The sequence below is a fragment of the Zootoca vivipara genome, chromosome 1 (genome assembly GCF_965207765.1).
Source record: "Zootoca vivipara chromosome 1, rZooViv2.hap1.1, whole genome shotgun sequence".
NCBI classification, from domain to species: Eukaryota; Metazoa; Chordata; class Lepidosauria; order Squamata; family Lacertidae; genus Zootoca; species Zootoca vivipara.
The window spans coordinates 62,104,022-62,129,523 of NC_142582.1; the positions used below are offsets into that span (position 1 = coordinate 62,104,022).

The window sequence follows — 25,502 nt, forward strand, 5'->3', positions numbered from 1 at the left end:
TTCCTGCCGGAGCGGTACCTATTCATCTACTTACACTTTGTCGTGCTTTCAAACTGCTAGGTTGGCAGGATCTGGGACCGAACAACGGGAGCTCACCCCGTCGCGGGGATTCGAACCGCCGACCTTCTAATAAGCAAGCCCAAGGCTCAGTGGTTTACACCACAGCGCCACCCACGTCCCAATGAGCATGCCTAAGGGCCATTAATTTCAATGGGCCTACTTTCAGTAAAACTTAGTTGACTACCGCCCTTAGTTACTGGAGTGTAGCTATTCAGACAATGTGCTGCTATTGTATTTTGTTTTTTAAACTTCTACAGCTCCAAACTCCAATAGAGGAAATTAATATGCAATGTTTATTTATTCTCTGTCTCATCAAAGCAAGAATAATATTCAATACAACTTTGGAAAGATAAGTTAATGAAATCCTGGCTTTGTTGAAATTAACACTGCATCTCCCATTGACTCCAGTGATAGACTAAACTATTTTCCCCCTTGAGAGAGACTTATACAGAAACAACTTTACATTATTTCAGGGACAAGTTTGTGTGATCCACCTCTCAAGTACAGTACACAGCATCACAATGGCTCCACTTGAGTGGGAATAATCTGTCAACTAAATGATTACATCTGTGGAAAGTGGCTTTCTACGTTCTGCACTAAACTGCCCATCAGTTATCATACTGCAGAGCATAACTATTCTTTATTTCTAGCATTTTAAACCCTGCTCTTCAGCTGAAGATGATATCTGTAGCGTAGTTTGCAGTTCAATAATAAAAAGGAGACTCTGCATTCAGGCTTACAGGCTTGCAATCTGAGGCACCAGATCTTAAAGTTAGCCCAGCTGGGATTTATTTATTTATTTATATTTTTATTTTAAGATCCTCAAGGCAATTTCTCAATCTTGATTGAGGGCTGCAGGAGCATAGCTGCTGCTAGAGTATTGATAAATATCCTTATAATGTTCAAGCTATTATAATGTTCTTATAGGGCCAAGTACTGTGCATGGTCATCCCATCCCTGCCTGCTCTCTCCACCCCACCCCACCCATCTTTTAAGTCATGTTCTCTGTACACACCAGAGAGGAGACAAGGATTTATTCACGCGGCGCACATTACAAGATTTGTTTCCTCACACCAGCATCCACCAGCCCGCTCCAACTCCTTTTCAATTAAGCTCTCATCTTAACATGGATGTCTCAAGTGTACACACCTCATCTTAACAGTGGCCAACGTTTTCAAATCAGATGGAAGCTGGTGTGAAGGGAAACAAATCAAAGACGAGTATTCCTCAAGAAACTGCAGGATACATGTGGATTGTGGCTAATGTATTGTGTACATGGCCTCAGACACCAGCAGCAGGAATCAAAGGTAAGACGTGCACAGCCTTAACTTGTTTTGCCTAACCCACCTCTGTGGACCTCAAGTTTAATCGCCAAGAAGTGTTCTCTTTCTTTACTCTGTTTTGAAGCTTCCAAATAACATTACATTGTAATCTTACCTATCTACTTCCTTGGGGAAAAGCAATGTCCTTTCAGAATCCGGGCTGTCAAGGTCTTTACATGATTCTGGCTCCTGGGCTGATTGTGTTTCCTCACTGCAAAGGAATTGATTTACTGAAAGATATTGGAAAGCAGTTTTTCACTCCAGAGGTGAGGGGAGACTTTCAGTGCTGAACTAAGCTTGATACATAAACTAAGGTAGCATAAACCACTTGTAATTGTCCTTTGGTCATGTGGGGGGGGGGAGAGCAGGGTCATGTGCACCATACCTGCTCCTGATCTCCACATTCAACTGAAGATCACTACAGAGGTTATATTTGTACAACTGTGTGTATGTAGGGATCACTCTCTAGGTCAAGCATCCCCAAACTTCGGCCCTCTAGATGTATTGGACTATAATTCCCATCATCCCTGACCACTGGGCCTGTTAGCTAGGGATCATGGAAGTTGTAGGCCAAAACATCTGGAGGGCTGCAGTTTGGGGAAGCCTGCTCTAGGTGTTCCTTTGGTTCCCCTTCACATGCACTCAAAGAAGGATTTCTGTGATCTTCTGGCTGTCACTTATCATAGAGATGATTCTCCTCCACCCCGTAAGATGGAGTTTAAAGTGCTAAAAAGGGACAGGGATTCTGTGGCTCTCCATATGTTGTTGGACTACAACTCCCATCATCCCTCCCCATTGGCCATGCTGCCCGGCACTAATCAGAGTCGTGATCCATCAACATCTGGAGGGCTACAGTTTCCTCATCCCTGGGAGAAATGAATAAAATGCAATGTATTTTTCTAACATTTAGAAGTGACAGTTGCCTGTTTTGTATGAATTTCTGATTTGAACGCTGTAATATTTAGGAAGGTTGGCTTTCCAAAAAGACACAAAATTATCCTACTGGAAAGCCTGTCCCCTTAGTTTCATTTAAATACTTCTGATATAGTTCATAGGTAACTAAACTGAATCTACTCAGAGGCAGAGACATGGGAGACCTTACTCATAATGCAATTAAACTCCAGCCTAGTCTCATAAATGTTGTGTTCATTTTGGTTTAAGTGAGTTTGTGGATCAGACTGAAATAGGTTCTAGAATCTAGATATTTACAAAAGAGAAAGAGATGAGGTCAGGAGCTGATGGACATTGATAGATGAGAATGCACAAGCAATTGAGATAATGTCTGGTCTGGCACCTAGTATGCTGTTAAGAGTGAAAAACAGACACTGATAGCATAAGAATCTGCACGAAGTATCCATCATTCTTCCATTTGGGCAGAATAATTGTGCTTCTGAGAGATGGGATTTGAAAACAGTTGCCACCTTTATTCTCCATGGCAGAGACTGAAAAAGTAGCATGACATGCAGATATTAAACTGCTGCACGATTTAGGGTGCTTCCAGTGTTTTCCACAGTGTCTACACTATGCCAGTCTACTTCTGCTCCCAGTTTAATCCGGGTTTACTCTTTCTGTGGAAAACCCAATACTTCTTTTTAAAACTGCTGCCAGTGACCAGCTTGTGACACCGGAATGACCTGTTTGCAGTATTCAGGCCATATCTGGGAGAACCCTCACTAGCTGAACTTCTGCCTAGGGCTTGCTGATTAGAAGGTTGGCGGTTCAAATCCCCTTGATGGGGTGAGCTCCCATTGCTCAGTCCCAGCTCCTGCCCACCTAGCAGTTTGAAAGCACGTCAAAATGCAAGTAGATAAAAAGGTACTGCTCCAGCGGGAAGATAAATGGTATTTCCATGTGCTGCTCTGGTTCGCCAGAAGCGGCTTAGTCATGCTAGCCACATGACCCAGAAGCTGTCTGCAGACAAAACAAGCGAGATGAGCGCGCAACCCCAGAGTCGTCTGCGACTGGACCTAACGGTCAGGGGTACCTTTACCTTTACAACCTGTTTCCCACTATCTCTTCTTCCCATGCAAAAGGTCCCTATGGTTCTTACCTGAATGATATCAGATTTGTATAGATCAGGAATGGGCACCCAAATCCACAGATCAGCTTCAGGATTGGGGTGGATGTTGACATATCTCCCCACCAAATTTTTGTTAGAAAAGCCTGGAATTTAGGGACAAAATGATGCAGCGTTGATACGATACAAGTAAATACCACTACCCAGATATCGTTGGACTAAAACTCCAATCAGCCCCAGTCAGCAAGGCAGGTGGTCAGGGGTCCCAACAACATCTGAAGAGCTACAGGTTCCCCACCCCTTACTGAATATAATACCAGAACAAAAACCAGAATTCCAATGACCCCCTTAAATTAGACAATTTTCTTGAGCCACGCTTAACTTTCAATGGTTTCATTGACTCGGGGGAGGATATTCTTCTCACTCTCTTGTTCCCAACTTTGAATAGGCATTGGTAAAATCTTTAGAGGAGGACCACCCTTGGATTTTACTCACCTGCACCCCATCGTGAGCAAAGAAAGATTTGGTATCTGCTTCTGTAGCCAAGTGGAGACAAGTCGTTTTGCTCCAGTAACGGTTCCTCCTCACCAACAAAGCAAAAGCTCGGTCTTCACTATTGTGGTAGCATTCACTGAACAATTCTACCGGGGGGGGGGGAGAGAGGGGAATAGGTGTGCAGGTGCAAGAAAAGAGAATGATACATAGAGAAAGCTAGACATATTCATATGTATGCGTTTTAAGTTCTGGAGATGTTTATACAGAAAAAACGAGAGAATCCTTATATGCGTTTGTCTTTCAGTTCTGCTTTAACTGCAAAACTGAACGTGATGGTGTTTGATACTTTATGACCCACCCCCTCCACAGACCGCCCCCCCCCCTAAGATTGGCTGTTTCCATATTGGCAATTACTGGCAAAAATGAAACACGAAAAACAGCATGATAGCCAAACAGCATGGGTTACTGTTATTAGCCTATCTGAAGGAGGCATCGTCCTCCCAGAAAACACAGTCAGAGCAGAGGAATGCACACGGCTGAAGAATAAAAAGGCAGCTGGCGGCATTTCCTGGAAGAGTCCCAGACTGAGAGAGAAAGCAGATAGAGGGGATGGCTTTGAGGACAAGGAAGAGTGCAGAGGCTGCAAAAGGAAGAGGCTGGGAGGAAGGAAATAAGGGGATGGAGGACAGTGACAGGGGAAAGTGAGTGGGAAGCTGTAACGCAGAAGTGGAGGAAGAGAAGTAGTAACTGTTGGTAAAGAAAGTCTGGGGGCCAAGTAGCCTCCAGTGGTCGTCTTCAGGGGGTTGAGAGGATTCCATAAGGCAGGGAACCTATATGAAAGGAATCCCTGGAGTGGAGGGGGAGAAAGAGTTTCCTAACTTGTGTTAATGAAGATAAACAAAGGGAAGTGATGGACAGAAAATGAAGGGCCCTGTGTGAGGGGCAGGGTAGAGAGGATCTCCCAGGGTGGGAAGGTGGGTGGAACAGGGTGGGGAGATGGAGATGATATTTTTATTTCAATGAACGTGAATCCCGAATGCTAAACTGAAAGAAGCACTCCCAGCAAAACCCTAAAATGTTAAAGACTGTGCTCTTTGGTACTGCATTCAATGCAATGACGAACAACATCTTAAACCTGGCTAGTTCTTTGAAGTATGAAATTTGTCTGGACGCCTCCCCCCACCCATTTTTTTCACTTTTGCACACTTCTATGTTTCTTGCTTTATTTTAAAAAGGAAGTTCTCAAAGTACCTACATTCCACTCTGAACAATAGCAGGAAATAATGCACATATTGTGAGAGGGATTTCGTTTTTGTGAGGGGCTGAAAGAATGCACAGGAAGCAGCAGTGACTAGGCCAGAGGTGGCAGAGAACAGATGGGCAGCTACCCTGCCTCCTGCTCCAAAAGCTGGAAAGGTCTAAAATGTCAGCCAATGTCTGTAGCACACACGTGGTGCATGCACATAATGGGGGGGGGGCATAGCTCAGTATTAGAACAAATGCCTGGCATGCAGATGATATCATACTCAACACTTGGCATATTCCATTAAGAAGATCACATAGGAGAAGATGGGAAAGACCCTGGAGAGCCATAAAGGGGCCCCTGACTATCAGGTCCAGTCGTGAACAACTCTGGGGTTGTGGTGCTCATCTCAAGTTATTGGCCGAGGGAGCCGGTGTACAGCTTCCAGGTCATGTGGCCAGCATGACAAAGCCGCTTCTGGCGAACCAGAGCAGCACATGGAAACGCCGTTTACCTTCCTGCTGTAGCGGTACCTATTTATCTACTTGCACATTGATGTGCTTTTGAACTGCTAGGTTGGCAGGAGCTGGGACCAAGCAACAGGAGCTCAGCCCGTTGCGGGGATTCGAACCGCTGACCTTCTGATCGGCAAGCTCTAGGCTCAGTGATTTAACCCACAGTGCCACCCGCTGGAGAGCCATTGGAAGAGAGTAAATAGCTCTGGACTGTGTCAGGGAAGGGAAACCTGTGGCTGTCTAGGAGTTCATAGAATTATCAAATCATTGAATTGTAGAGTTGGAAGGGACCACAAGGGTCATCTAGTCCAACTCCCTGCAATGCAGGTGTTTTTTTGCCTAACATGGGGCTTGAACTCACAACTCTGAAATTAAGCCTCATGCTCTACCAACTGAGCTACCCAGAATGATCATGTTGTTGGACTACAACTCCCATCATTCCTGACCACTGGCCAAGCTGGCTGGGGCTGATGGGATCTGGACCCCAAGAATAACATCTACAGCAGGCATCCCCAAACTGCGGCCCTCCAGATGTTTTGGCCTACAACTCCCATGATCCCTAGCTAACAGGACTAGTGGCCAGGGATGATGGGAATTGTAGTCCAAAACATCTGGAGGGCCGAAGTTAGGGGATGCCTGATCTAGAGGGCCAGAGGACTAGATGCACAAATAGCTTGTTCTGGCATAAGGTGGTTTCCATCCCAAGTGGGACAACTGATACATTTCATCATCTCCAGTCACCACCTGCCTAATCTCAGGCAGGGGCACTTGAAGGAGTGCCACCTTGGCTAATATGACAGTCCAAACAGGTTCAGCTGGAAGGAGGTGGTCCTTTAGGTACCTTGGCGCCAAGCTATATACAGTAGGTCATTATAGACTAGGACCAGCACTTTGGATTATATCTGGAAATTTACAGATAGCAATTAATGTCATAGGCCAGGAGCCAGCTTTGCCTGCTGAACAGCAGCTTGAAGGGGGAGAAGGCAAAGTGATTCCACCTGCAACTGATCAGCCTTCAAGGACTCAGAGGAGAAGGCAATGATGAGAGCCATCTGGATTCAGCCTTCTTAAACAGAACTTCCAGCAGCAGTCAGTTGCTGGTAACGCTTGTAATTCCTGGCCCTACCTTGCTGCTTCCTGCTTGTCTTGACCCTTGACCCCATGATCATTGGATTCACTGATCCCTGGACCGTCTGACCACATGGGTTGCTGTTCACCTGACCCTAGGACTTTGAACGCTGACTCTGCCTCCAGGCAAGTACACCTCACAGACTCTTCTGGTTGGCTGGCCTCCCAATCCACTAAACTCTGCCCGTTGTTGCTCAGCAATGAGACTATGATAATTAAGCTCTTTTAGAAGTGGCAAGAGATGTTCCCAGTGCTGCTTGTCCATCAGTAGGCAAAATGCTACATTTTGAACTAGCTGGAGTTTTTTACAATAACCCTATGCACAGTCCATCACAATAATCAATCCCAGGTGTTACTAGGGCTAGCAGTAATTTTGCAGTCCCTGCCCAGAAGGGGATATCAACTAGCCCATGAAAGCCAAAAACTTGTGCCCTGATATTAATGGGGAGTGGCTTGTCTGACTGGTAGAGCTATGATCCAGTGACTTCTCATCGAAGCATGCCACCTTTGTATCTTGCTCAGAGTTTTAAGTACTTTGAGAGATGACATTTGTCCTGCTCCATTGCAGAGATACTCTGCAGAGTCTCTCTTTCCCCTGTTCAGCTACCCATTACAGGAAGGCAAACACTCAAATCGCCATTTGATGCTGTTAGGTCACCTCCAGACTGTCAGTACTTTGCAGAGGTTCAAGCAGTTTGGATAGTAAAAATTGGGTGGAATCACCCTGGACTCATCTGCACTAAACTTTTAAAGCTGCCACAATGAACGAGTGATTCCTTGCAAACGTGGAACAAGGGCAGGCATCCTCAAACTGCGGCCCTCCAGATGTTTTGGCCTACAACTCCCATGATCCCTAGCTAACAGGGCCAGTGGTCGGGGAAGATGGGAATTGTAGTCCAAAACATCTGGAGGGCCGAAGTTTGAGGGTGCCTGAACAAGGGTAATAAGGTACTTGTAAAAATACATTTGGTTGGTTTGTCCAGACAAATGTTAAATGGTTGACACTGTATACGCTTACCCACAGCAAGCTGCTCATATTTTGCCTCTTTCATTTTGCGGACTACTTCAGCTTCTTTCTCCAGGTGGGACATCTCTCGGAGAATTTTGCAAGCTGCCAGGGCTGCAGCTACACCTTCCTGACCCTGGGGTAGGGAAACCATGTAAAATCACATCGGAATCTTAAAAAGATGATTAAAAACAATAGCATCTCCTTGAGACTCCGCCTGCCCTGCTTATTTCACATTTCCCAATGACTTGGTCTACTCTATACTGAGCAGTAAGCACCATTGCAACAGTGGCTAGGGAAACCCAGTCAGGTGGGCAGGGTATAAATAATAAAATTATGATGATGGTGTTACTACAATTGCATTGTGAATACTTCTGGAAGGGCAATCCTTTTAATCTGTTACAGCAAAAAACCCAAAGCATCTTTAAGACCCAGATACTTATGATCACATAAACTCCCTCGCCCCCAATTAGATCCCACTGCATTAAATAATGAAAAAGGTGCTTGCTGAAAAGGCAAAAAGCTTTTCCAAGGAAGCATAATAAGCAGCTCAAAATGTTTTCCTCTTGAAATGAACATTTTTAACAATTAGTGCTATTCTGGTCTAGCAGATTGGGCCTAAATTTCTGGCCAGCCTTGAAGTCCCAGGGAGGCTGTGGGCCAAGGCACATCCTTTTAACATTGGAACAAACAGGATAAGGGCTTTTTGCATTGTACACAGTGTGATATGAATGAATATGAGAATGCAGAGAAGGTCAATGGGAGAAGAGTTCATGAGAGACAATGAGAAACATGGCAGGTGAAGGAGGAATGCTGCAAGAAAGGAATGTGCTCACAAGTGAGGCTTAAAAACATTTTTTGAGGGGAGTGGCTTTGTTGTATTTGTTTCTGCCTTAAATTTGCTCATAATGCAAATGTGCAGTCTTCTGGCCAATTCAGATTTTACATTAGAATTGCAAATACACCCCCCAACACACACACACACACACACACACACACACACAACTTTCAGGCAGTTATAGAAGTGGTTTAAATCACTTAAAGACAAATAAAATCTAACATGGGAAACACCCCAACAATTTAGTTGATTAGTTGATTCAGCTTCATTTTCCTTCTAAGTGATGTGAAAAGCAAATTTGTATCGGGGGCTTCTCACAATGAATGCTTTCCTGCCCAAAAGAAACTTGTGAAGGTGAATTCTTCAAAGCACTGCATTACTCCCATCTAGTCCTATGTGGGGTGTCCCCACTTCCCTCTCCAGTGTTGAGCAGTGTGATAGCAGTATGTCCTGAAGAGGGCTATTGCTTTTACTGATTATGTGGTTTTTTTAATTGCTCTTGCAGGCTGTTGTTGTTTTTATTATTGCTTTTGGGTGTTGCAGCCAGCTCACAAAAATGTATCATAAAAGGCAGGAAATAAATAAACAAAGCAATAACGATAGCTTCTGTAGTAAAGAGTCCATTTTGGATTGCTGAAGGGGAGGTATCTAAATTCCCTCTCCCCACCAGTAGCTTCTATTTGCCCCTCAGATAAAATGACAGGTAAGTAGGTAAAATAAGCATTTGAAATCTGTAGCACTGCACTATGAAGCTTACCATCGCCCAGAAGTAGTATGCCATCTTGTGCCGGTTTTGAAGTACTGCCCATAAGAATAAATCTCTCCAAGGATTTTCGCTTTTCTGATTCATATCCAAAGGGCTCGGTACCCTTTTTGCACTTATCTTATCCTAAACGAGCAAAGAACTTGTTATAATACAATCTTGTTTATCTGGAACTTCCCTATGTGGATCTTTCTATTTGCAGGCAAGCATTATGATCCCAATCATTAAATAATCAAAACAATTTTCCAAAGTAGGAGAGACCTCCTGCTCTTGAGCAACCCTTCGCAAGGATCTTCTCCATGTCACAGCATTTAGCTATAGAGGACATCAAAGCAGGCTTAGAAGGATGTACAGCACACTGAACTGCCGCCATCTATTTGTGTGTGGAGACCCCTTAACCCGGCCTAGAAATAAATTCAGACACGACTCAAATTTTAGGTTTGGTTTTTGGCAGAATTTAGGCCACCACTTTATTGATTACAAATCAAGTGAGTGGTTGCATTAGGCTCTGGTTCCCAAAGCTACCTAGGGTAGCACTGACTCTGGGCGACACCATGAGTCAGCCAGGTCAACATCTGGGACGAGAGCCATGACTAGCGCCCGGCCCTGGTTCCCCCAAATGTGTCCTGAACTCTGGATCAGGGCACAACCCAGCTTGGGGAAGACCAGCCAATGAGTTCTAGGATTCCTTTTACAGGAATACCTGTGGATAGGGTTGGCTAGGAATCCTGCCATCCCTATCAGCATGAACCAGACCTTATCCACCAACCTTGCAAGTTGTGACGATTTGCTACGGGGAAGGCGAAACCCAAGTGGCACCAGCCAATCAGCCAAATGGGGGAAATTCCTGCTGTGCCCCTGCCCCAAAGCAGGCGGCACACGACAGCATAGCAAGGTCAAGCGCAAGCCTTAAATTAGGGAGAGGTGGGTGGGTGTTCTGGTGCACTGTGACCCGAAAAGAAGATCTCTAAGGTCATGTGCAGCAGTTAAATAGTGGTCCCTCTGACCTTTGACTGGCATGCCCTTAGCCCAATCGCTCCCCGTCAGAGAGACCACCAATAGGGTGTTGTGGCTGCTCCAATTGTCCCCGCCCCAACACCTAGGTCTGATTGCCGAAACCCACCGCAACGCGTGCCCTCTCTTGCAGAGAGGACCTGATTAATTGTGATGTACCAGATGTACCAGTCTGAATAACTGGAACTGCATCCCCTGTTCCATGCACTGTAATGTAGGATAGGGGACATTTCCTTTAAAACTAATGATGCTCTTTGAGTTAAAGAACATTTGGAAACATATAGGCAACCTCTATCAATATGTTTTGCATCATTTTAGAAAGATAATGCATCTCTGAGTTTTCAGGCAAATTTTATGCTCCCCAATTGTCCAGGTGAAACCACTGCATAGCACTTATATCTGTACCAGTTGCAAGCCCCCAAATGGCACCTCTGTCTGTGCTGAACACAAAGCCAAAGAGCTCCCAGCTCCCTTAAATAAGCCTCTTGGATTTTATTTTATTTTTTGGCAGTACCCTGAGATAATTTATTCACTGTCACTAATGAATTAAAGGCGCACTGTGTCCTGGAAACAAATGAATAGGTATGAGAACATCCTGTCTGAAAGACATTGTGCAAAGAAGTTGCAATTAGCCATATGACCCAGCTTTCTGTTATATCAGATTTTTATTTGGTTTTGGCAACAAGAGCACACTTTTCAGCAGACACTAATTAATGGTGGTTCATTAAAATTCAAGCAACCCATCTCAAGGTCTAGCATGCAAAGGCTAGTACATAAATCAGAGCTCAACTGTTCAACCCCTTTACTGCTTCCTTTATGCTGAGAGAGAGAGAGAAAAGTAAGCATTTTGATGCTTGCATTTCCCAATGAAAGCACCACATCAGTATCTGATTCCTGATTTTGGATTTTATACCCTCACTACCCCAAGATGTATCTTTCAATATGGTCAAACAGGAGCATTCTGATTGCATTTTTGTCCTTTGGCCAATAAGCCAAGTCACAGTGTGATATTTTATCAATACATTGAAGAGGTAAGATATCTCAAGGTGTAAGATAGCTATTCTGCAGTTTGCTACACCATTTTATTAAAAAATGGTGATGTGGAATTTTCATTATCACTAATAGCATGACATAAAAATATCCAATAGTTATCCATGACAGCCAGGCAACCGCAATCCAGGCAAAAACAATAACATTGGAGTTGCTATCTGGTGGGGAATACTGCAAACTCTAGACCAGGGATGGGGAACCTGTGCCCCTCCAGGTGGACTCCAATCCCCATCAGCCCAGGACAGCATGGCCAATGGTCAGGGAAGATGTGAACCACCTTTTTTGAGGGCCACAGGTTGACCGTCCCAGCCCTAGAAGGAAGAAAATTGTGAAAGTGGACATTGTCCAAGTTTCTGGTGCCTCCCTCATTTTACAGGTGAAAGGCATATTGGCTTACTGCAAACTTGCCTCAAGGACAGGCATCCCCAAACTTCGGCCCTCCAGATGTTTTGGACTCCAATCCCCATCATCCCTGACCACTGGTCCTGTTAGCTAGGGATCATGGGAGTTGTAGTCCCAAAACATCTGGAGGGCCGAGTTTGGGGATGCCTGCTCAAGGACATGAGGAGATTTCAATGGCACATTCAGGCCATTTCACCAGTGATTTGACTTGTGAGCACAGCAGCTTATCTGCGGCTTCTTGGACTGAGAATAATGGAATTGGGTGGTGTGCCAGTGGTTATATACTGGGCCCCAAAGGGCCTTGCCTTGTGTTCAACACTCCCTCTGTTTTTGAGAAACTTACAGCTTTCTTCTTGCTTCCAAATTTAGGGTCTTGGTAGAAACCTCTGCATGCATCATGAAGAAAGTCCTTCAGCACCCTGGAAACCTCATGAAGTGTGAAGAGTGGGCAAGTGTCAATTGCTTCCTTGTGCTGTTGACCACTCATCCCTGCCAAGGTGAGTCTGCTTTCCTCGTGTTTTTTAAGCAGAAGCGAATAGAGGAGACACTTTGGCGAGATGGTACAGTAGAGTCTCTGAAGACGGCTGTATGTCAGGAAGTCATACATGTTGGCCCCATTATCAATGAACAACTTGACAAATTCGGGCTTGTCATTTACCAGGGCATCCGTCATCACTTCCTCTAGGTCACATGACTGAATTTACAAGAAATGCAAAGGGAAAAAGAAATTCCATTGCAGTTGTTGATATTAGCGTTAGGAATTGTGACATTCCTGCCACATGCAAACCTGAGCAAGGAGGGCCGTTGCACCAGACAGACAAAAACAAGGTAAATAAAACCTTATATCTTGGCACATTTCAATCTGCCACAGAAAGCATACAAACCCTGTTAAATAGCTTCTGCACTGGACCAGTTTACCATACAACAATTTTGCACCAATGGAGCAATATGCAGGTAATGTACTGTACTACCTTATGACTGTTCATTCATCAGGTTAAGTGAGTTCACTTGCATTGCACCCTGAGATAGCCTTTACATGGCTAAGAATAGAAACAATCAATATGCTTAGGACAGGCATCCCCAAACTGCGGCCCTCCAGATGTTTTGGCCTACAGCTCCCATGATCCCTAGCTCAGTGTTTCCCAACCTTGTGCCTCCAGATGTTTTGGGACCACAACTCCCATCATTCCTGACCACTGGTCTTGCTAGCTAGGGATGGTGGGAGTTGTAGTCCCAAAACATCTGGAGGGCCGAAGTTTGGGGATGCCTGGCTTAGGATATGAGCTTTTTGTCCTTCACTGCTCAATTAGGTACTGGTCTAGGCATTGCATGCACTATGTGGACTGGTCTGCATCCCTTTGGCAAATTCCCTGGCAGTGTTCTCTGGTAGAACCAATTGTATGAGCTGTGGCTCTCATACATTGAGCCCACACCCTGATCCACATCCCAGGTATTAAGTGGCGAGACCAGGGCCGGATTTAGGTTTGATGAGGCCCTAAGCTACTGAAGGTAATTTGTCAACAACAAATTGTCACTGTTTTTTGTGTTGAATATATGCTGTATGGTAATTTATTAGGTCCATCACAACACAACACTCTGTTGCTGTATGTAGGTTTTATTTTATTTTATTTTTATCTTATATTTTGGAAATGTACATCCAGTTTTTCTCCTTTACATTTTTTTGGGGGAGGCCAAGAGAGTGGGGCCCTAAGCTATAGCTTGTTTAGCTTATACATAAATCTGGCACTGGGTAGGACACTCACAATGTGCTTTGCTCGATGAGACTCGTCTGGCGGCTACACAAAGATCCTCTTCAGCACCAAGCAAGGACCATTTTATTCTCCTGGACATTTTAAAACTATATTTCTTTGCCCTTGAAACAAATGCTTTCTGCTGGGTTTCAATCCTGTCACCTCAGTTTGTCCCAGATTTTAGGTAAGACATTGAACTTTTGGTTTAATATTCTAAGTACTTTAATTAATCTTGTAATGTTTCAGTTTAACTCTTGTGTTAATCTGTTGATTGGGCAGTCAAGCATATATTATAAATAAATAAATTGTGATGAAACTGAAAGAGGTCCAGGTCATAGTCTGATGACTTGCTAAAGTTTAAACGGGTCTGATCAGAGTCTGAATTAGAGACTTCAAGGGGAGCCCTACATATCCTTCATTGAGTTGCATTTTGGAGGAAAGCTGATTTCTATCACTTCTTCTGGAATAAACATTTGGGGAATTTTTATCACAGAAAGGCCAGTCGAGGATGTAGACTAGCCCTGGTATTCCTGACAGTGGAGTGCTTTGAGGATGCAAAGGCATCAGATATGAACACTTTAGGAGTTAATCTTAGGTCCTTTTCAACTGTTCAACTTTTAGATTACTTCTTCAGGATTGGTGAAGAAGATTACTCACGTGCATAACTCAAAAATGTCATTCACCAGCAGATGCTAAAGTTACCAACTTTAGTATAAACAACTCAAGCATGGGGGGGGGGCGAGGAACCCCTACCTTCCACTCAACATCTCCATTGAATATTTCACTCTTTGCTATATCCACTCTGTTCCAGGCCACAGCCAGCTTCAGCTCATCCAGGTATTCTTGGGCTTCCTGACTATGACTTTTACAGGCTAAACCATAAACATAAAACAAGAATAAATTAATAATGCGCCTTTAGAATGGATTAACAGGTCAGTCCTATGCATATTTACTCAGAAATAAGTCTCACAAGCTCAGTGGGATTTGCTCTGAAGTAAGTGTGCCTAGGACCGCAGTCCCAAACCCTCAATACCGGTAGTTTAAAATAAAATTTAAAAAGCTTTACTTTGAATCCTATTTTCTGAAAGTTTCAAGGTTTGTTTGCTCTTTAAAAAAATGTTTTCACTACATTTAAAGAATTACAATTCAATTAACCCAACTTAACTTGGGAAATGGCACTGAACAAAGTAAATACGAAAAGTTAACCATCAATAGTCTGTCATTCATAAGCTTCTACCAGAGTATGATTATTTTTCATAGATTTTCTTCTTTCATATGACTCCTTTTAGAGTTCAGGGAGAGTGTAAATATTTTCCAATTTCAGTGAGCCTTTAGTATGCAGTGGTCTTATGATTTTACTATTGTTTTATTATTTTTAAATTGTTTGAAATAGAATTGTTTTGTATATTAGTGGTTTTATCCATATTGTCCACCATTGTGAGTGTCTACAGGAAAAGAAATTGATAAAGAAATTAAATGAGGTAGTACTGGATTAGGGAGTCTTCTTTTTTTAAATAGACAACATATATTAAAAACATGTTACCTTTAACTAGTGCTTTCAAAATGACTGTATCCAGTTCTTCTGAACCTTCTTGTTCAAAGTTATGCACTGTTAAAAGCTGCTGCTGGACAAGAATGCTTTGGATCTAAAGAGATAAAGCAGTTTGATGTTTCCCATTTCCATTATAGTAAAATTAAAGGGTGAAATCCAACAAAATCATTCTCAGAGTTAGCTCACTGACATCAACGGATGTAAATTACAGTGGTACCTCGACTTACGAATGACTCGACGTACGAATGTTTTGAGTTACGAACAGAGTTCCGGCTGCCATTTTGGATGTGGTTTAGATAGGATTTTTTTGGCTTACGGATTTTTTTTTAAAAAAAAATTCCCCATTGGCTTCAACTTACGAATTTTTCAACTTACGAAGGTCCGTTCGGAACGGATTAAATTCGTAAGTTGAGGTACCACTGTACTTAAAACCTCTGCTTTCAATGCATCTGCTCTATGACTAACACTAGATAGCACCCAAAATATACAAAATACTCAGGCTTTAATTACAAATCATTCCTTACCAAGGGATAAGAGAGTCAGAACCAAAGCAAAGGACTTTGGGGGCCAGTTTTGTGTGCTCTCTCTCTCTCTCTCTCTCTCTCTCTCTCTCTCTTTCACACACACACACCAAAGAAGAAGGGGGATCTATGTATGAACGAACGGTTGAGGGAGTTGATATGTTTATCCTGGTAAAGAGGAGACTTAGAAGAGCTACAATAGCCATTTTCAAATATCTAAACGGCTGTCACATGGAAGATGGAGCAAGCTTGTTTCCTCCTGCTCTGGAGGCTGCAACCTCAACCAATGGATTCTAGTTATAAGAAATGAGATTCCAACCAGGGCCATCTTACCCATAGACACTAGGGGTGTGGGGCACCTGGGTGCCGGGCTCTCAGGGGTGCCAGGCTGAGAGTCCGGGGCTCGAGAGTTGAGTCCAGGGAAGAGACCGCCAGTTCAGAAGGGCGCCGCGGCGGGCTCTTCTGCTGCGGGCAGCTCTGCGCCGCGAGTTCGGGGGCAACCGAGCCAGCGGGATGCTGAGGCGGCCGGCCTCCACCCTCCTGCATGCCTGGGACTGAGCAACGGGGGGGGGGCACTGATTCCAACGAAACATCAGGAAGAATGTTCTGACTGTAAGAGTTGTTTGATAGTGAAACAGAATTCCACGAAAGGTTATAGACTTCATTGATGGTTTTTAAGTAGAGTTTGAATGGCCATCTGTCATGTTTAAGTTACAGTAGTTGAGACTGCTGCATTGGATGGCGTTGGATTAGATCACCCTCAAGGTCCCTTCCAACTCTACAGTTTTATGATCAAGCACTTGTATACAAAATCCTTAGTATTAGAAAATGAAAAGGGAAAGAGAAGTATGGAGGGGGTGGATTTTTTGGTCCCATTTAAGAAAGATTAAGGAGGTGAAAGAACGGCTGGAGTTTAGAAATACACCAAAGTATAGCCCAGGATGGTTGACAAGAGAGTGGATAGGTGTTTACTGCAAACTCCTCATAGTCTGTAAATGCATTTGATGCATGGCTACAAAGTACCAAGCAATCCATTTACCACCGCAGTCCACTGAAGAATGTCTGTCCCCAAGAAATCCTCTGTGGGGAATTTCTCTTTTAATTGTTTTTCTACCACCTGTGGCACAATTAAGTGTGGCTCATTCATAAGTGCAGCTAAGATGTCAGCTATGCCACCAGATCCAGCCAAGATGAGCCAGGGGGCAGAATTCTCCAGTCCCCTGCAAATTCTCTGTTTAAAAAAACACACAAAAAAGATGACACCATACATGCTCAAATAACATGAAAATGCAATACTATGCAAAGTTACTCTGCAGAAACAAGCCCAGCTAGTTGTATGTACAGGACTGCTGCCTAAAGTGACATTCTCAGAAATCACTGAACCCCTATGTTGCATTTCGTTATCTAGACTGTTATCTTTGCAAAAGGTTTGTTGAATCAGCCTGATAGTAAGGCTACAATTCTTAGGCTAGACTCACTCTCTAAGAAAATGTAAGAGATGGCACTTATTTTAATTAATCGTTCCATAGTGAAATCCCAGTACTCTTCAATCAAAAAGTTTTTTTTATTTTATTTTTCTTCAGCAGCTGGACAAGCACATGTGCTGAAGTGGTTTTGCATTCATGAAAAAACTGCTGTCTTTAGCCATTGTTGAAGAACATTTTCTAAGAACTACCTTTATGTGAAATGGCACTCCAGTGTCAGTGCATATGTCATGGGCATTACACTGGGAGAAAATGAAAATGGTGTCAGCACTGATGGGTCTAGTAATGCAGGCCCAGTGCTCCAGGGTCAGCAATGCCACCAGGTTGATCTTTCTGAATGGCTGGCATAGCAGCAATGCCACTGACAAGGATGCCAGGCCCAGGAGATTGGTCTTGCCAGTGTCATTTGAATTGCCCCTTTCTATATCACTGGCGGGACCCAGGTGGCGCTGTGGGTTAAACCACAGAGCCTAGGGCTTGCCGATCAGAAGGTTGGTGGTTCGAATCCCTGTGACGGGGTGAGCTCCCGTTGCTTGGTCCCAGCTCCTGCCAACCTAGCAGTTCGAAAGCACGTCAAAATGCAAGTAGATAAATAGGAACTGCTACAGCGGGAAGGTAAACGGCGTTTCCATGCGCTGCTCTGGTTCACCAGAAGCGGCTTTGTCATGCTGGCCACATGACCTGGAAGCTATACGCTGGCTCCCTCAGTCAATAATGCGAGATGAGCGCGCAACCCCAGAGTCGGTCACGACTGGACCTAATGGTCAGGGGTCCCTTTACCTTTACCTTTTATATCACTGGCACTACATTGTGGGGGAGAATGTAATTGGTGACAGTACATAGGAAGCTCATCTTATATCAAATCAGGTGATTGACACGGAGCAATGGATTCAAACTTCAAGAAAGAAGATTCCACCTAAACATTAGGAAGAACTTCCTGACAGTAAGAGCTGTTCGGCAGTGGAATTTGCTACCAAGGAGTGTGGTGGAGTCTCCTTCTTTGGAGGTCTTTAAGCAGAGGCTTGACATGCATATGTCAAGAATGCTTTGATGGTGTTTCCTGCTCAGCAGGGGGTTGGACTGGATGGCCCTTGTGGTCTCTTCCAACTCTACGATTCTATGATTCTATGATTGGTCCATCTAGCTGAGTACTGTCTGCTATGATTGGCAGCAGCTTCCTAGGGTTCTGGGCAGGAACACTTTCTCAGCATTTCTTGGAGATGCCGTGAACTGAATCCTGCTGATAAGTCCAGCTGCCAGGGCCCACATTCCTTTCAGAGTTGGGCCCAAAGCAAAATTCAAAACAAATTAAAGGGCTTCCCACAGCTGTCGAGAGCAGGGAGCCATGCTGGGACTGTAATATATATTTAGGCAACACCAGTAAGATGAAGAATAGCTGGTTTTATTTCTTGGTTTCTATAGCACAATTTCCAGTCTGGCATCCTCCTTTGAACAACACCCAGAAGATGGGCCTCGAGCATGCTCTGTTCCCGCTTTTTCTCAAAAAAACCCTTTTGCCTTTTAGCTGGCAACCACATAAACATACCTTACAAGGAACCCTGGCTCATACTCAGCTATAGCCTCGTCCAGACTTCCACTTGCCCCCATGTTGCTTCTCACCTGGGAAACCCGATCTTTACCGCTGAACCAGAGAAAACATCAATTGGGTTTTTGGTGGATTCACATTTGCTACGATTCAGCGCTAAAGAGGATTTATTGGGGAAAGAGGTGGAGCAAACATAAAACCTCTGGGACCTATGCTTTTCTAGGCATGGAACAAGCAGAAGTGTGAGCAATCCCTGTGCTGTGTGCTGGTTGTGCCTTCCTCCGCACCAAATGGGTGAATCTACCTAAGCTTTTTGGACTTCAACATTGTGTCCAACTTCTTCTCTCCTTCCTCTCTTGTTTTATTAACCATCCAGCCTAAAGATGAGTTCTAGAGAACTCAAAGGCTTGCTCACTATTTTGGAACGTTTGAGTTCCTCCCAATAAAAGTGTGGTCCCGCTAACTTTTGAATCTTCTTCTGTCACTTATCAGCAATGGACCAGTAAAAAAAGCAGGCTTGGAGCCATTATTTTCCTTGGTCTACATTTCATGTCCAGCACACTGTTCGGCTAAGTGTAAGGCACCTGAATATTTGCTTAAATAGCTTCCTCTCTTATTTAAACAAGATGATTAGCTCTTTACCTCGAGTATGTTTGGTCTTCCATTCACGAGCAAGCAGAGCACAGGGATTTCAATGCTGCCTGTTCCTAGATCAATAGAGGATTAAATATTTAAGTTAATAAAATCTATGCAGTTCTATTATCTCAGCTGTTCATTTGTTTCCCCCATCTGCAAGCATATCAACCCTGCTTCTCCCCGGCAAGGACAACAATAGGCTATGGTATATTTTTTTATACCTAGTTAAAAGATAATGACATAGTATGGGGCTATCCATTGTAAGGTTATCCTATCCTACATTCAGCCATCAGAAATTGCATTGAATGCTATTAGCCTCTGTGCTCTTCAGACTCCTTGCTGGATATTGTTTGGATATCTTAAGGGTGTTATACTGGAGGAGAATTTTGAACTGCCAGCTCACTTATTAAAAGCAGCTAAAATTGTGATTTGTCAAAATAGAAAAGCCCTATGTCACCCTCTACTGACTTTTGGTTATCTAAAGCCTGGGAGATGGCTCAGCGGCGTAACTAGCTACCTGGCTGCCTGAGCAGCAAACCCGAAGGAGGCGTACGACGTGGCGACGCGGCAAACCCCACGAGCAAGCCGCGGAGTGAGGCAGTCTTGCTTCCATCGGGGCTTCTTCTCAATGGCGGTGGCTGCGTCGCGTGGCAGTGGCCATCGGAGGTGGTCAGCCCCATCCAGCCTGCTGCCCCCCACCCAGCCTGCCACCCGGGGCGGCACGCCCCCCACCCCCCATTACTATGCCACTGATATGGCTTGTGTGGTCAAACTGACAAATTTGATAAGAGTAAGGGAAGGCAACTGAAAATACAACTAATTTATTGGAAAAATGGGGTCCATTTATACTTTGCTGGGATAATAAAAGGCAAGATTTTATTAATTAATATTTATTAGGAGAAATATATCAATATCTGCTTTTAATTTAGCAATGTAAATATTATCCCAACTTATATTTTCATATCCCAACAGGGCTCCCCCCCCCCGTGGACTAGAAAAAGAATAGTGTATTACAAGTAATTAGATTGTCCGTTTTTATAAGTATTTATTGGCTTTCAATCTTACATATGCATTAGTTAAACTTTTTATTGTTCAGAAAAATACGTGTAAAATTTTATGCAGATATTTGAATATTAAATAAAAAATATTGGAGAAACAATAATATGGGCATTTTGACTTCTTTTGGCTATAATCTAAGAGCCAAAACTGGACATTATATGCAGTCAAAAAGCAGCTTTAAGAGGCTGCAAGTTTATGGAGACAAAAGTTAGAGAGGAGGAGGTTGGCTAATCCTTTCTCTTAGCTGGTCTCTGCTCAAAACACACTTCTCAGTTGCTTTTGCAACCATGGGAAAGAAACCACTGGGAAGGGAGGGCTTTGCACAGGAAAATGTGCAAGTGGCAAACGGTTAAGAAGCCCTCCTCCCATGGGCCCACCCCCTCCTAGCATTTTACTGCATAATTGAAAGCAGCCTTGGAAGGTTGCATGGTTTTAAAAATATAATGTAGGAAAGTTTCAAGCCACTTTATGTAACTTTATGTTAACTGTTAACAGTTGATACCCCAAAAGCGAATGCTGCTTTCGTTTAGATTTCTGCCTCCAAATGAACATATGCAGTGGTTTGCCATTCACATTGGGGGGGGGGTTCCCTGCACCTACAAGCCTTTTTCTTTGGGGGACGTGACAAAATCCTCCAGTCTATATCACTAGCAGCTGCACATTACCAGTTTATTATTATTCTTCATCAAAAGTGTCCTATTTGCAGTGACCCTTTCATGGCTATTCTTTTAGAATTAAGACAGAATACAATCTAACTTTCATAGTACTGCACAAAATCAGGCAGCTTAAAACCCAGCTGTGATAAAGTGTATGGGATTGCAGCCAAACCTTTTACAGCATCTCAAATATATATATATATATATATATATATATATATATATATATATGTAATAGACTATTATAAACAATAATTCTATCATCTGTATTTAAACAAACATCCTTGTAAATGCAAGTAACCCAAGTAATAATCTAGGTCTCATCTTTCCTTTTTCAAATCTGCCCACCTCCATAGCCAGTGCGCTGTTCTGAAATGTGTTTCTCAAAGGTGAGACGTAGCCTTGTAGTCCCATCTGGCTCATTCGGATCTTTTTCATCCACCAAGATAAAATGAGAGTGGTGGTTGTCAAGAAAATATAGAGGACCTTGGGCACTGTGGTCAGACTTGTAGCTTATAAGGCTGTCATTCTAGGGAAAAGGAGAGATTGTTTTTTTGTACGAAAACATTGCTCACCCCTCTTCTCTGTTGCGTGCCAGAGTAAAAGATTAGAAGCAACTCCTACTGTTTTGAACAAACCACAGTTCCCTATGACAACTGAACACAGAGACCTGTGGCTTGTTTAAACTGTAGCTTGTGCAGAAACCAGAACCACGGTTAGCTCCTCCCTTGTTCTCACTAACTAGAGTTTAAACAAACCAGTTACCTGAGTTCTCTGCTCTGAGGAAGGAGGTCTGCATGTGTTCAGCTGCATGTGTTTAGGAGCTCCTGTGTGTAGAGGCGGAGCAACCTGCTCTGGTACCCGAAGCGGTGCTCATCCGAGGGGGTGTGGTGCTCTGCCCACAAGGGGTGTGGCACTCATCCCAGGGGGTGTGCGGCAAGCGGAGCGCAACCTGGGAGGTGCTGCCGATCGGGGGTCGGCATTTTGTCACCGCCCTTTGGAATGGCCCCCAGGTTGGGCCGCTCCCCCACTCCCGCCTCTGCCTCGGAACGCCCCTACCTGTGCGATCAGGACCTTGCATTACCAGGGTTGTGAATCATGCAGGCTTCAAAGCACATTCACCAGATAGTACAGTATAGGAAGGACAGGAGTTTGTATTCTCTGTTCAGGTATAAAGCTGTAACGTCTTACTATGAACTCTGAAAAACTAAAATCATAATGATTGTGTGTGCGCGCTATATAAATATGTGTGCATGCATGGGAGTAAAATGAAAATCTATCCAACAAAATCTGAGAACTGATTTGTGACTTAGGGAGTCTGCACAGCACTATTCTGTCACCTGGTCAATGGGACCCAAGGGTTCCAGTTGTTTTCAGGCAAAACATCCTTTCTATGTTTTCCTTGGCGGAAAATATACCTTGGCATTATCCAGAAGTTCTCTGTGGCGAATTTTCCCCAGTGAAGTTATTCCTATGGCAACCACTTTTACTGTGGAGGAAGTACTTGCCAGCATGTGATCCCGAACCGCTTGCCCTATATGTTTTGTTACTCCAACGCGCAAGGCACTGGTAAAGATCCATGCACCTGAAACAGAATTTTACAAGCGTAAGATGTTACGGGTTTACCAAACTTGGGTATTCAGCTGTTTTTGGACGACAGTTCCCATCATGGTCCTGCTAGCCAGGGCTGAATTCTGGCAAAGTTCAAATCTCTGCTCAAATGCTCCTATGCCAGCACCACCCCACATTCCCTCTAAATTGACCTTAAACAACCTGTTAAGAGTGGCTTGTGTTGGTGGCCCACATGCTGCCAGGTTCACAAATCTGGGATGACAGATAAGTATATTGTAAGTAAAACTGCAGTTCAACCCCACCCCCTTACACCAGGATGTACCCTCACTTTCAATAGGCTTTCTATAGCTCAGGAACAAAACGTTTGATTAAATATATGCTTAAAAACAAGGGGAGCTGTGACTCAAACAAATGATGCTTCTTATGCTTGAATCATGCCATATTGATAATCTGATATTGTCTCATTCACGTGGCCTTGTTTTCAGAAAGATTTACCATATTGAATAAACAGGGGTAGAACTCTTTTGATAAAAAGCCACTTTTAACATGCAGAATTTTAAGGAAATTTCCCCTTTATTAAGTTAGGAATCATATTTGACAGGGATGTAAACAACTACATTCCCATTTCCAGGAGTGGAACCGACCAGTGCTTTGCGCAGCCTTCACCAATCCTTTTCTTAAGGTGTCACGCAGCCAAGGTTTCATCTGAAAGTTTTCTTCTTCTCCTACTAAAGAGACAACCAGGTTGGGAGCAGGAAGGTTCCACTTGTTACTCATGACGTCAAATATAACTCCAGGGTGGATGGCACATGGCACCTTAATAAACTGTAACCAAGAAAGGGACATTCAGAAAAGAAGTGTCAACTGGGTCTTAAGTCCTGTTGCTTGCTCCTACCAGAGCAGAAGGTGGAGGGCAACTTTTCCCATCCCTCCCCAAGTGTTTTCCCTTTGGTGTCTCTCCCATTGACATGAATGAGGGGAGTGGATGACTGTGCCAGCTCTGGGTCTGGAGTAGTTTTTTTACCTTTGTGGGGGTATGTTGGGACATCCAAGGCCTCTCCTAATCTGCCCTTAGCATACCCCATTTTTGAACCAATTTCCTAAGGTGTTTCACCAGCAGAATAGCAACAGTAGCTTTCTGTTATCATGTGATGGGTGGGCGTATCCCATTGACTATGCCTGCAGAACTCCCTCTCTACCCATGGAGAAGGCAGTTCCCTGAGTATATTAATTAGGCAGTAAAACCCATCAGATGTAGTAGGGGTGACTATGCATGAGATCAAGGTATACACCTGCTGAAAGGTAAATGTCTTGACTTAAATGGTTTGTGAATCACAGGCTCATTGTATCTAAGATTACTGGGTTGGTTTGTTTTTGGATTTTTGTTTTTGTTTTTAAGGTACGTGAATTGTTTCCAATGTGTTTTTAGAGCTTCTTCACAGCGTTGATCCCAGATCTTGAATATTGGCACAAAGTAAAGATATACAAAGGATGAGAGAAATAAGATTTTTAGGGTAAAAATAGTAGAATTCCCGTCTTAAAAGACCTTCATGTCCCCCCGGTGAGAGGTTTTGTGCTACCTTTCCACGTTTCTTTCCAGAAGCCATGAAGTCGATTTCTCCTGTGCAATATGGCAATTCCCTTGGAAAGGCTCCTTCTTTCTCATTATTGTGCAGTTTTGCTTGTGAGTGCTCCTTTGGGACCACTGAGGGATCATCAGCCTGACTGGCTTCCCTGAAGTAAGATAATTAAAAGATGAGGGAACTTCAATGATGGGGCTTTATAACAAAAGTGTAATGGAATTTCATCCAAAATCATATTTTAAAAAATGTGAATGTCATCGTGACGGCTCAAGTTCACTATTTTAGTAGCATTTACATGGCTATATATAAAGTGCACACATGGTCTAATGCATTTTATGTTATATATGTGCATCTGAATTCATATGTATGAATGGCTGAAGAACAAGAGAGAGACATTTTAAAACCATACTTGCTGCCTTTTCCTTAATTCTTTAAGATCGTCACAAATGAACTTACACTTTATCCCTTAAGTCCATGCTATCATTTGAGATGCTTTCTCTTCTTCTAAAGGCTTGGAGAACAATATTCTGGGCAGGGGAGGAAAAAAGAAGTCAAACTATATTTAGTTTGTAGCATTCTAGTTATTAATATTTCACAGTAACATTATTGAAAAAAGAAACCAGTTAAGAAGTCTCCTACGACAATTGGCTTATTGAGCAGTCATCCTGATTTGCTTACACAAAGCTTATCTGGAGGTTGTAGCCAATCTTTATTGAGTATCCATTCTAATTTGTTTGTGGGGAGATTATCCAGCAATGAGCGTTCATCCTGATTTGCTTGTGAGTGTTTTTCTTCATTTTCCCATTAGTCATATGTTCATCCCACACTTTTCAGTGGATTCTCCTGTCATTTTCCACACTGATTCTTTTTCTGAAGTAGATGTGTTGCAATTAGGGTGACAGAGCACTTTAATTTGAATTGTTCAAACCTTAATTTAAAGTACAGTGGTAAGGTAAAGGGTAAAGGGACCCCTGACCATTAGGTCCAGTCATGACCGACTCTGGGGCTGCACGCTCATCTCGCGTTATTGGCCAAGGGAGCCAGCGTACAGCTTCCAGGTCATGTGGCCAGCATGACAAAGCTGCTTCTGGCAAACCAGAGCAGCACACGGAAACGCCGTTTACCTTCCCGCTTGGAGCAGTACCTATTTATCTACTTACACTTTGATGTGCTTTTGAACTGCTAGGTTGGCAGGAGCTGGGACCGAGCAACGGGAGCTCAACCCCTTCGCGGGGATTCGAACCACCGACCTTCTGATCGGCAAGCCCTAGGCTCAGTGGTTTAACCCA

General features: G+C 43.6%; 1 protein-coding gene across 1 annotated transcript in view; it reads right to left on the reverse strand.

The window, feature by feature from the left end:
• Positions 1 to 24,689, reverse strand: part of TRPM5 (transient receptor potential cation channel subfamily M member 5) — a 35,700-nt gene extending 11,011 nt beyond the window's left edge. The window contains exons 1-15 of the mRNA XM_035133374.3: positions 24,670 to 24,689; positions 24,211 to 24,364; positions 23,275 to 23,455; positions 22,477 to 22,643; positions 21,407 to 21,587; positions 19,350 to 19,414; positions 16,717 to 16,908; positions 15,148 to 15,250; positions 14,358 to 14,476; positions 12,197 to 12,547; positions 9,382 to 9,513; positions 7,799 to 7,922; positions 3,895 to 4,040; positions 3,433 to 3,545; positions 1,498 to 1,593 (exon numbers count right to left, since the gene is read on the reverse strand). Of these exons, the coding sequence (XP_034989265.3) occupies positions 1,498 to 1,593; positions 3,433 to 3,545; positions 3,895 to 4,040; positions 7,799 to 7,922; positions 9,382 to 9,513; positions 12,197 to 12,547; positions 14,358 to 14,476; positions 15,148 to 15,250; positions 16,717 to 16,908; positions 19,350 to 19,414; positions 21,407 to 21,587; positions 22,477 to 22,643; positions 23,275 to 23,455; positions 24,211 to 24,364; positions 24,670 to 24,689 (2,144 nt within the window). The remainder of the gene's footprint in view (positions 1 to 1,497; positions 1,594 to 3,432; positions 3,546 to 3,894; positions 4,041 to 7,798; positions 7,923 to 9,381; positions 9,514 to 12,196; positions 12,548 to 14,357; positions 14,477 to 15,147; positions 15,251 to 16,716; positions 16,909 to 19,349; positions 19,415 to 21,406; positions 21,588 to 22,476; positions 22,644 to 23,274; positions 23,456 to 24,210; positions 24,365 to 24,669) is intronic.
• Positions 24,690 to 25,502: the final 813 nt, after the last annotated feature.